Source organism: Python bivittatus, unplaced genomic scaffold (genome assembly GCF_059951505.1).
Source record: "Python bivittatus isolate LINGU-HERP-01145 unplaced genomic scaffold, Pbiv_v1 ctg000020_np1212, whole genome shotgun sequence".
NCBI lineage: Eukaryota > Metazoa > Chordata > Lepidosauria > Squamata > Pythonidae > Python > Python bivittatus.
Genome location: NW_028277030.1, coordinates 119,336,962 through 119,349,805, shown reverse-complemented (window position 1 = coordinate 119,349,805; position 12,844 = coordinate 119,336,962). Strand labels below are relative to the sequence as shown.

Here is a 12,844-nt window from a genome sequence, read left to right as displayed (position 1 = left end):
TCAGCTTATAGCTAACCAAGTTTCTAAACCATCTGAGTTACTGCAAGAGGAATGTGTTGCTCAAAATTGCAAAATGGCAATATATTTCATTACAAGATCTGAATTCACAATTTTGTCCAGATGCATTAATACCATTAAAACGTCTGAATTATTGCCAATATTGGTATATGTTTTGGAAGATTTTAAGGCTACAATATTTTTAAATAAACCATTAAAGAGGTAAATACTGCTTATTTGGAAAAGCTCTGGAACAAAGCATTGAAACACCTATTTTGACAAAGCAGGGCTTGCAATAATAGTAAAGTATGCTTCTTATGATCTTAAAAGTGAGATTAACTCAAGATTTCTTTTTCAGTGTTATTAAGGAGAGAATGTATATAAAGTTGACTGGCAATTCCTGGAAGCATAAAATACACAAGGGGACATATATGTTGGGGGTGTGTGTGTCCTATTATTATCCCATATTGGTTTAATATCCATTAGTTTGTAAATATGGTGTTACAAAAATCAGTATAATCAGATGTGAATGAACTTTTGAACTCCACAGTACACCAAACATTTGGAATTCATCGTTATATAAAGAACTATAGATTTACCAAGCATGGGATGTAGCAAAACTGTTTTTCTTTTTTATTGAAGAGATTTTTTTTAGAGAGTAAAAACAGTACAAATTTAAAGAAAAAAAGAAAAGTGAAGAAAAGTGATAAGTAAATAAGAAATAAAAATGAAAAGACAGAAAAGAAAGAAAAAGCAAAAAAGTTGTTTTTCAATGGTGGAAAGACACTGACATTTTAAGACCCCAGATTTATATTTTAGATTAATTATATACATTCAGTTTCTATCTATGAACTGGCTCTCTCTCTTTGAGCAAAGGAAAATAATATCAATATTACTCTGTGTAGTCAAAGTTTAATTATCTGTTTAAAAACTGGGCTGAGTGACATCTATATTCTAAATGAAATATAATATGCTTTTGTTGTTCTGTGTTGGTTGTTCTTTTTTTAAAAAAAAACTTTCATCTTTTTTTTAATGCAGTACATTAAAAACATACAATGAAATAAAAATAAATAAATCCATGAATCTGATGGAATGGATAGATATTTTTATTTCCGTCACACAAGTAACAAAAAATCTGCAGCGTGCGTCTGTGTAGCATAACAAATTATACTACACTGTTGAAGATAATTTAATATCTGGGTGGGAATACACAAATCCCTTTAGTACTTAGAGGTTGTGCTATGTTTGAAAATGATTCTCTGAAAGCCTTGTTTATACAGAAAAATGATCAGTTATGGAGAGTCAGTAAAAATGCTAATAATCAATATACAAGTCCATTTAGGGCACATGTCTACTGTAATACTCAAAGAAGATATTTTTTCATGCTAAAAATAACTGTTGTAAACAAGCTGTGATTGATTCTTACTGTCAGGATGTACATGGTTCTAAAGGGCTAGAACGTGTTTCCGCAGATGCTCGTTCACTTCCTGTAGTCCAATTTTTTGGAATGTAGCTAAGGGTTAACAATCAGACTCTCCATCCAAAAGTAAATGGTTCAGTGAGATCCAAATCTGAAACTCCATAATCTAACACAGAAAAGTGTCTAAATTTATTTGTGTGTATTTTATTTTATTCAAATAATACCATGCTAAATATAAAGATGTATCATGGATGACAGCAATCTATCCTTCTTGACTGAAAAGTTCATAAAAATACTAGAAACATGGGGAAGTTATGTAAAAATCATCATAAAGTTACAAGGAAAAATGTGTGCTAAAATTAAAGGCATTTCCACAAAGGATTTTTGCATGGCTCCAAACGTAGCTCCATTCCTATGGGCCATTATGTTATGATCTATGGCCTCTCTCAGATACAAGGGCTGCCATGATCCTGGGTCGGTTCTGTGCCTGGATCCTCCCAAGATACTTCAACTTCATCTTCCTCATTCCCCAGGAGCAATAATGAGACATTTATGCAAGGACACAAAACTGCTGAATAGAATAACAAAGACAAGGCTGGTGGATGTGAGAGAGTAACCCTCATTCAGCTGGTAAGCCAATTTATTGCGGGCTCTGCTATGGTATACCTTGATTTGCTCAAAAGACAACCCTTATATTTACAGTGGTGAAGCTTTCCAAAGCTTCTAGGTGAGCCAATTTCCTTGGTGGGAACTTGTATTGCCCCACCTTCCAGATTCTGGACTCAGCCTTTCCCATCTCCCCAAAGAAGTTTCTTCTACCATGGATTTTTTAAATGCAACACAGAAGATGGCAGCCTTGCATCTCTCGCTCAAAGCAAAAACAAAAAACCCTCACTAAGCAAATGCTCAGAACCTGAATAAAAACATGATAGGGATGCAGGACCCTGATGCAATGCATTTCTTTATTTTCTCCTATTGGAAAATGAGAAGGAAAAACTGACTGCTTTGTGGCATTCTCAGTGGATCAATGTTATTTACAGTGAAAAGAATTGTGGGCAAGCTTTAAACTACTTTTGTAAGACTGAGGAATAGAAATGGTGGCAAAATCTGTTGTGCTTAAAAGAAATAAATATAAAAGAGTCCAAGTAGGAAAAAATCCTTAATTAGTGTAGAAAAATAATATACTAGTAATTGCATTAAAAATAAGTACTAAAGTTGCCATACAAATTGTTTAGAAAGGTATGTAAATTGTGGAAAACTATGAACAAAATCTGTATGACAAAAATTACAGATTTTCCAAGGTTTTCTTCTTCTTTTTATAATTTTCTGGGAAATTAGACAATATAGAATAGTACTTACCTTATACAGCACCTGAAATTAAGCCTGCAAAAGTAATAGTCTGTGGAGTTTTTTCCACACTGGTATTAGATGCATAAAACGCTGAGAGGATTGGTGAGAACAGTGGAGAGAAGATAAGAGAACGTAGAAACCTGGCCTCTCATTCTTTTCATTCACATTCTCATTAATGTACAGCCTGATCCATTATGTTTACTCAGAATTAACTCCCACTTCATTTGTGTATTTACTGCCAAATATGTGCACTTAGGCTTGCAGTGGCCAAGTAAAATTGTTCATTTATACAATTCTGAAAATCCTATGAGGCAAAACTATTAGCTGGGTTATCTTAGAAATATGCTGGTTGATCCAATATCTGACAAGAATTGTATTAATTATAAACAAGATCAGCTTGCTATACAGTATCCCATACTAGTTTTCTGGCTCTGCTAAAAACAAGTTTAGACCATCTTGCCTCCCAGCTCGCTTTTCTGGAAGAGCTTCCTATCTGTTTCCTATTTTTTCCCGTTACTTTTGCCACATATAGCCACAAGCTAAAAAAAAAAAAAAAGGTTTCCTCCAGCTGCTAAAAAAAGAGAGTAGGGGGAAGGGAAAATAAATGAATTTTAATAGAGCCATCCAAGTCTTTGTTGCTAAAAATGATCCCTTAGAAAAAAGATCAGCACCGGCTTTGCTCGCTCAACCTAAACTGAAAAGAGAAACATTCTCGGGGGCTGCTTTTATTAGGGATAGGCAATGTGGCGCCCACTGCCACTAATGACCAGTGGATTCCTCCCTTGGGACCTACCAAGTTCCCCACACTACATGACTTCAATTATTTCCTTTGATGCTTTTAAGTTAAAAATATACAAGGAAGGAAATATGCTGCAAAGCAAAACACCATATTTATTTAAGAATATCTCAAGGCTTCACATGGGGACCGCATACATTCTTAGAAAATAAAAATCGGGGAGTCAGCCACAGGAGATATGCACACCTGCCCAGAGAAAAAGTGGTAGAAAGCATCCTGGGGAGTTAATGTGGAATGGCAGGGAGCAATCTCACTAGTTTGCTTTCTAATTAAAAGGTGCTTGTGACTCACCAGGGTAGCTATTTTATGAAGAGGCAAACTTTCCTTGTCAGTTATACCATGTTCTATACCATGTTCTCAAAACTGTAGTCAGCATCCAAAAAGACTGCTTTCTTCTGTCCTAGACTAACTCAGGTTAATATTCTGGTTTATTTTGGGCAATCTAGAATGATGAGTAGGGTTGGTTAGTTCTTAAATGGAAGACCACCTCAGAAAACCAATACTATAGATTTAGATAGGGAAATCGGAAAATCATCCTGAAAGAGGGCACTAGTAAAGCACTTCTATATCACACCAAGAAAATTTCATGAATGTTTGCATTAAGTCAACAAGAGTTCAGCTTAACTTGAAGACAACTTCACTTGACTTTTCAGGTCTAACATAGCTTCTTACAGGCCAGGTTTTGTACACCATGTGCACATACACTCACTGGGCCTTATCCATGTTCGTTTGCATTGTCTAGTGTTAGAATGTCAGAAGTCACTTGAGCTTCTTTTTGTCTTGTGTGTTTGCTTGGTTGAACAAGGGAGTTCTTCTTGTGTTCACTTCAGTACAAATGGGATTACTTCTACAATCATAATTTTGCTTTTCTGAATTCCCAGTAAAAGCAGGAATTCTATTCTCAGGTGACCACAAGTTTAAGCCTTCTTCAGACTTGCAGGGAAATTGGGTACTAAGGAGATTAGATTCTTCAGGGACACATGCTACCTGCACTGGTCCACATCCTTCACAGGTATTTCTTTCTAAAAGAACACCTGAACAGAACTATTCTGATTTCAACATGCCAAAGTTGTTTATTTTCTTGCCAGCTATTCTCTCTACCTCAATCCTTCTACAACAGGGATTTTATGTCTTCATACATCAGAGAACAAACCCTTCCCCACAATTGCACAGCTCAATGCTATTTTAGATGGCTACCAACCAACTATCCATAATAGAGGAAATTGATAATTAAAAAAGAAACTAAAAGACGCAGTTGTTTAAAATTAGAGATAATTACTACAATATAAACAGATATATGGTACACCTCACTATAATGGTCTCTCTCTGCTTAAGTCTACTGTTGAGATGCTAAGTGTTGATGGGGAAATTCAAAAAGCTGGCACTTTCTCATGCATGAATGACACATGATTATTTGTGTTTATGCCAGACTTGAACCGGGCAGCTCGATGAACAGAGGATACCTTCAAACCAAGGGTTATCCTATAAAATAGAACATGAAGCCTACCTTAATGTCTGGGTAACACGGAATCTATTGGAATTCTGGTAGTTACTCCATTGTTAAATGAGCTGGACCTCTATAAAGTATTTCAGGGAAGAATACCATTCAAGCCAAGAACACCCAAAAGAAAATAGGAACAATATTCTACAGCTATTGTTCCAGTTGGCTTCCTGCAATAGTAATCTCAGCCAGGCCACCAGACCCCCAGGCTGAAGGTTTCCTTCCCAGCATTCTTGTTCAGCTGCCTACTGTGAAAAATCAAAGGGAAATGGGTTACTAAGTAAAGAAGGAACCAGAATAAAGCAAGATTTGGTATACTACACTCTTTTGAACTCCAAGCCACAGGAATAATATTTCCTATTATGAAATGATACAAAAGATCAAATTCAGATCTTTAGGTGGCTTTAGTGAAACATAAATTTTAGTCTACTAAATTTTAGTATACTTATTCTAAAAACAGGAGGATTACTGTATTTGTTGTGGTGGTTGTTGTTGCAGCAATCCATATGGAATTATTCTCTGCTGTCCATTTTGATCAGATAAGAAGCAAGCTGTCTTCATTACTGTTATTTTGTTGTAAGGAAAAAGTTAAACCTGAATTAATAAATCTGATACAGCAGATTTGCCACACCATTTCCTACATGTTTTCTTTTCCTGATATAAAAACCTACATATAATACAATTACACTTCTAAACCTCAAAATGTTTATTACAAAATAAAGTTTATGCTTGAAAACTCCTCCTTGTTTCAAATAAAAGATTTAACTTTTTCTTTTAATAAGGGAATGCTACAAAAAGCAATATGACAAAGCAGCAAGAAGTCCAGAAACAGGATAAAATAAAGACTGACATAACAGAAATATTTTGATTATTTCTAAGTTAATTACCAATCATTTCTATGTTAATCTCAACTTAATCAGGCTGATTTAAATCAGGTTTTCCAAGCCTAATACCCTCCAGACATATTGGACTATCTCCCATTATTCTCCAACCAAGAGAATGAAGGCACCAGGTTAAGAAGCTTGGCTTAAAGTTTTCTCAATCTTTTTTTAATTTTGCCCAAGCAGATATTCTTGATTTTTTACAAAGTATAGAGGATCGTATTTACAACAGATGCTTTGCTTTACTCCATCTGTCTTTTGTTTTCCTTCTGTATCTTGTTTGGCAGCTACACATTAGGTAACTACTTTGAAAAAGATGAACCTACTGCAAAATGTCCCCTTATGAAGTGCTTCTCTTTAAGACTGCAGCCAGACAGGATCTTTTACAGGAGGATGCATTTCAATTCCCTCTTCTCTCATGTCTGCTGATGAACAGAGATGATGCCATTTTAATTACTTAGTGAATGAGTTTTTTTACTACCACATAGGACAGAGGCCTTGGTGTACAAGTCACCGTTAGCCATTTCCCTAATTTTGAGGGTTAGGATTCACAGTGTTGCAATGAGAGAATTATGGCTATCAGCCTCTTTTCAGAATTTGAGATCCAGCTTGTGGTTAAGTTTACCCAGAGCAAAGTGGAGTCAGAAACTGCTATCATCATCTTCACATTTCACATACTGGGATTCACATTCAGAAAGTCTGAGAAACAGATTCCCTTTGATTTGATCCATTACAGAAATGAATTTGATCTATTTCTAGATTTCTGTAATTTTTGGAAATTCTGTGGTTTTGGATTTTTTGCCCTTATGCCCTCACAGCTTTAAATTAAATTAACCATTCATTTGGCCTACTGATTCGAACTCTGCACTTCTTCATAGCCTTCAAATAACAAACTCAGAACGGTAACCTGTGGATTCATGGTGTTACTAAATAAATAGTACTGAAAGTTACAAGGGCAGAATAATGAAGCCGAATGAGCACTTTAACATACAGGAAAACAAAATTAATGAGCTTTCTAGCATCAAGCTACTCAAAGAATGCCAGATAATGGGATGAGCAGAATAATAGTGATCCACCTTCATCCCAATTGCAATGTCTCTGGATTTAACAATGTTTTCAGTTTCCAGTCTCATGGAATCACCTTGATTGTCTTAAGAGCGGTTGGGGGTGGGGGTATGCTATTGTCCACCACTCTTGTGGAGGAGAAGGGAAACCAGACAGACCGTTTTGCATTCTTTCATTTTGAAGAAAGCATTACTTCTTTACGTTAATTTGTAGCAAATTGCTAGCATGTGGATCACAACTCCTCTAAACAACTACTCACGCCAAATCACCTGCATTGTTACATGTGGCTAACTCTCCACTCACACCCAAACACAAATATTCTAACCATATCCTTGATAAACACTAAAAGAGTGTCCTGGTATTGTTTTATTTAATTATTTAAGGTCATTTTATCCACTTCTTTAGTCCAAGGACCTTTTTTTAAAAAAAATAAAGTTTCTATTTCTTAACATTTGGATTTTTTTTTTAAATGAAGAATGTAATTTTTTTTTAATGAAGAAACATTATGAATTAGAGCTAGACAAAAAGAGCAGTATCATTAACTTCAGCAAAGCTAGCTATTACTGATGTATAGAATTGTACCATAAGTTTACTTACTAATGAAGTCAATGAAATCTAAGAAGGGCTGATTTCTCCCATTATTTCAATAGGTTCAATAGGTTCTAGTACCTTCAATTTACATTTAACTGTAGCCTTTCATAACAACATGTAGGCAGAAATTAAGAGAAGATATTTTTTACCATTAACAGCTAATATTCTCTACTAATTAATGAATATGCTTTATGTCCATAATAACATCATATCAAATGATAAACATTTTAGTCTATTTATTTCTTTGAATATTAAGTATCCATAGGATCCTGTATTACCAATCTCTGTTTTAAATAAGTGGTCATAATATGTGACACGCTTAAAGAGTAATTCTACTCTTGACATAATAATGGCCTTTACCTCTTTAATGCATAAAATATTATGTTCCTCTTACAGCTGGGAGAGCCATCTTCTGTACCTGACTCTTCTTAAAAATAAGATTACAAATTATGGAGTGGTATTATCCAAGTTGCGAACACAGTTTGTGCTGGAAAACTTAACCAAGATACTTAACTGAGAATGAGCAAAGGACAAACTTTGAAAAAGAACATGCCCAGAAGAAAAGGAAATTATGCAGCGCTCATTTTGTTATTGTTGTAATCCAAACTGTTTAATTTTTCCCCTTCTACTTAATACATGAGAGCACTTAGCCAAAAGAATGATGCAATCCTTTGATTCAAAATGTTATCCCATTTAAATTCAAGGCAAGGAGCACTACTTCCGACAATTGGGAGTTTTCCTTTTAAGTGTCTGGCATAACTGATTCTTTCAAGAAAGGAGGAAATGGAAAATGTAGAAGTCAACCATGTTTGCTACATGGCTGGGCATTCAATAGAAATCTCAGATTTCTAACTGACTTCAGATGTGCAACACATCCATCTCTTCAGGCCGCATGTTCAATCAGCAGCAAGGATGAAGTCACAACAACTTAATTACTAGCCTATCTTTTGCTCTCTGTTCCACAGAATGTCTTATGTATAATTGGTAGCTCATGGGTTTTGATTTTCTAAATTATATCTGGGGCAACTCCAGTGTGGAGCCTTTTACATTAGTAGTCTAAAACCACCTCCTCCAAGCTGGTGCCCTTCAGAAATACTGAATTTCAACTCCTAGATTTCTCAGCCAGCATGGGCAATAGCTAGGAATTCTGGGAGCTGAAGCCCAACAGAGCTAGAGGGATCCAGGCTGAGGAAGGATAGGTTGAATAAGTTGATATATGCTGTTGGGTTCCAGTGTGTTTTCCCCTTCTGACCAGTGTTATCAAAGCAACTGTTCAAGAACAAAATAATGATCCCAGTCTCTATTGTGAATGCAGCTGGCTAGATAAGCAGGAAGGAGAAAGAATTTGTCTTATAATGGCCGTTGGCCTATATAGCTTAAAATGTTATCTTCACTAACTTGGAGCAGCTCACCAAGGTTCTTTCCTATTAAAGATGTGAGAGCCTGATGGGTTTCCTAGGATCCTCTACGTAAAAGGGCTCTATCTCTGAGGAATGACTCTTCCCCATGGGAAATGCAGTACACAATCTAGGTTTCTAGTACACATGGATCATTGTGAGATACAGCAAATTGTTCCAGTGACAGGATGTTACTGTTATTTGCTTACATAATCAAACAATCTGACTTATCAAGGCCTACTTTGCAATAAGGAACAATTTGGGTGGTCTCCTAAAGTGCAGGCATTTTCATAGATTCATAAAGTTGGAGGGAGTCATCTGCACCATCAACTCCAATGTCTGCTCAGAGCAAAATTCAAATTAAACCATCCTGAACAGATTGCTACCTAGCCTTTGCTAAAGATATCCAGTGAATGGAAGCTCACTATCTCTCTGCATAATTGGCCCCTCTGTTTAATTTTTGTCTAACTTAAATCCATTATACCAGTGTTGTCTAAACTTGGCCACTTTAAGATGAGTGGACTTCAACTCCCAGAATTCCCCAGCCAGCCATGTTGAAGTCCACTCATCTTAAAGTGGCCAAGTTTGGACAACACTGCATTATACATAAGGCAGTCAGGCTAGATGTTATGGTACAGAGCACTGAGGCCATATTGAATGATATAGTTTCAGGCAAGTAAATACCAACAGTTAAATATATAATACATATATAAAACCATCATCCAAATATAATGTGGACATTAAATTTCAAAACTGAATTGTTAAAATAAAAACAGGCAAACTACTCTTTCTATGGAAATATGAATATATTTAACTTCATAGAATTCTCTGTTGGACTGAAAATAGAATTTTTTGTTTTCCTATTTAGCTCTATAGATAGCAAAGAAGGCAAAGATGAAAAAACTCACACAGGCACTCATTTTAACCAGCCCAGAGTTATAATGATCAATAGTCACTACAAATAGTGTATGAAAGACAGACTGGCTATATATGTAACCCCATTGAAGTGAAGCCTTTGAACTACTGTTGCTGCTCATAAATGTGATTATGTAGATGTTTTCCACATCAAATTGAGATATCCTTGTCCCAGCACTGAACTGTTATGATTTATAATCTCTAGTATTTTAATTAGGATTAGAAACTCTGCAGGCCCAAAATCATTTTTATTTAAAATTTCCAGGTTTATTTTTACATATTTACTCCTTACCTGTACAGAAAAATAATGAATTTGTTTACCTTGAATTCATACTTGGACAACATTTTATTTATCACATTTATAACCCTCCCTTTCTTCCAAAGAGCTTGGCACTGTGTAGACAGTAATTCACTGACAGTAATTCACTTTTACATTAACAAGCTCCTTAGGGAAACAAGAAGAGCTGTTGTTTTAAATGAATTTTAAATCCTAGTCTTAGGCTTTCTCAATTTGCAAATCAGACAATAATGAAGGTATCAAATTAATCCTTTTCCTTTACTGTTTTCTGTTGACAATCCATCCACATTATGGTGGATCCATAGCCATCCACACTATGCTCATGAGGTTTTGCTATAACCAGCATAGGGAAGGTAGAGTTCACCCCAAAATTAGCCAGGAAGGAATTATTAGACCCCTCCAGCTTGTTTGAGGAAAGGAAGAAAAGTGTGAATTCAAAGATATATTTAAAACAGAGTCTAAATTGATCCAAATAGGAATATTTGTCAAAATCTACCCAGCCAAATTAATGGCTGAATGAAGATTTGAATTCAAGACCAAATTCCACATGCTACACAGTACATCAAATTTACCTTATCACTCCTGCTAGTCTTCCCTTTAAAGACAGAGGGCAATATGTGGCCCTCCATACATGCCATTGAACATATCCAACAGCAAAGGATGATGGGTGTTGCAACATCTAGCATTGTCTCCACACTTTGATGTATCAGCCCAATGAATCACCATAATGTAAAGTTCTGAACTTGACTATAGTTTGTATTTTTCCACAATATATGTCTTATTCTCTGGGAAAAAAACAGTATTTTTGAACATTAATATAGTCAGCAGCTAATTTGCAATAGGGCAATACCTGCAATAGCACTGAGGCTCCATTGGTGGACAAAATGAGCCAGTTGGCTTCATTTATTTTACAGCTTAGTTTACTTCAGATTCATTGGATTACAACACCCAAATTCCAAGCCAATATGACTGGGTTGAAATTTTGGTGTAATACATCTGGAGAACACTGGATTGGGGAAAGCTAACTTACTGACTCACTTGTGATGACAAAATTCAGAAGAAATCTGGTAGCACCTTTTCAAACTAACACATTTTATTAAAAGACATATACATTTTAATACACTTTTGTGAGCTATCTGATGAAATGAGCTGTAGCTCATCAAAGCTTAAGCCTTTTAATAAAATGCATTAGTCTGAAAAGATGCCTTCAGACTCCTCCTTATTTTTGGCTATTACAAACCAACACAGCTCTCTTCCTACACAACAGAGGCATAGAATTCTATGAGGAAGAACTGGCTTCCAGGAGGAAAAAATTGGTTGGGCAAAATATTTCCACCTTATGTACCTCAGAATCATGCTATGGGATCATCTTCTGTTGTTCACAACAGAAGGGAGCATTTTATATTTCTTATCAGAGTAAGCACCCAAGCTACCTAGCAGAAGCCTTTGTCAAAAGGATCACAATGGGAAAGAATGAATTCAGAAAAGCCCTTGATGGCCTTGCCATGTAGGAGAAACTGAGTTAACTTTATTAAATTGGAAATTCCTAGGATCAGGCTATCCTCTTTAATAGGAAACAGGGATGAGCTGCTGGGTCACCAGATAATACAGTGGACTTGACCACAGTTGAACATCTTTGCTTACCCGAAGACAACAGCTTGTGTGTCCGTAAGAAACTGATTGCAAGACGCATAATAGATGCTTTATCCAGATGTGAGCTAATGTTGTGAGGCAATGGTAGCTCATGGGCCAGCTCATAGAATACCTCAGTTTCTTTGCTTCTCCTACACCTTGCTGCATCTCTTGACTTCTCTTTCCTTCTTTCAGAACTGCTCCTGTGACAAGAGAGGAAAAAATAAATTTGATCCTAAGAAGCAGGTTATACTCATATTTATATAACACATGCCCACCACACTGTTCTCTATCAGGTTATGCAGCATTATGCAGAATGAAGAACAGAAGTAAAAATAGTAAGCCAAAGAAATTAAAGGCATGTGATACAAGAAAGAAAATAAAATTAGTATACATCAATACCATTTATTATATCTCTCCATATCTTTCTATCCTTACAAACCGCCCTTGCTTCCCCCACATCCATATACCACTTTATACATTACCTTTTGTTCTTTAAACTTCTCATGTCCATCCATTTTCCTATCTTTAGTAAACATGTTACAAAGGTATACAAATTCACCCACTTGCTCTAGTGTTTCACCACTGATGTATAACTTGCAACTGTTCACTCCATCTTCCCTCATAAACACCACGACCGTGGGCTTGGTTGCATTAATTTCCAAATCCATACTCCTTATTATATTGGACTAACATCTGCTGCAAATCATTCAGATTCTCAGCCCACAACACCCAGTATCATCTGCATGCAGAAGTACATGTACATTCATGTTCCAAATCACCTCACTTCTAATGTCACAAGGAACATCATATGTTTATTTATAATTCATATGTCTAAAGCAATTTACTTTCTTCCCAATTCTGGGCAGTGTACAAATTGAAACAGAACAGCATCACACATCAGGCACAGAAAAGGAAGATGGTCATCCTGGTGGAACTGACATAAGAATCCCTCACAAAGGGAGTCCACAACCTACTCTACCCAAAGCCTGGAGAAACAG

General features: G+C 36.0%; 1 protein-coding gene across 2 annotated transcripts in view; it reads right to left on the bottom strand.

The window, feature by feature from the left end:
- Window positions 1-12,844, bottom strand: part of EPAS1 (endothelial PAS domain protein 1) — a 127,646-nt gene that overhangs the window by 54,839 nt on the left and 59,963 nt on the right. For both annotated transcript variants that reach the window (XM_088147802.1, XM_088147795.1), the window contains exon 2: window positions 11,856-12,046. In XM_088147802.1, the coding sequence (XP_088003928.1) occupies window positions 11,856-12,046 (191 nt within the window). The remainder of the gene's footprint in view (window positions 1-11,855; window positions 12,047-12,844) is intronic.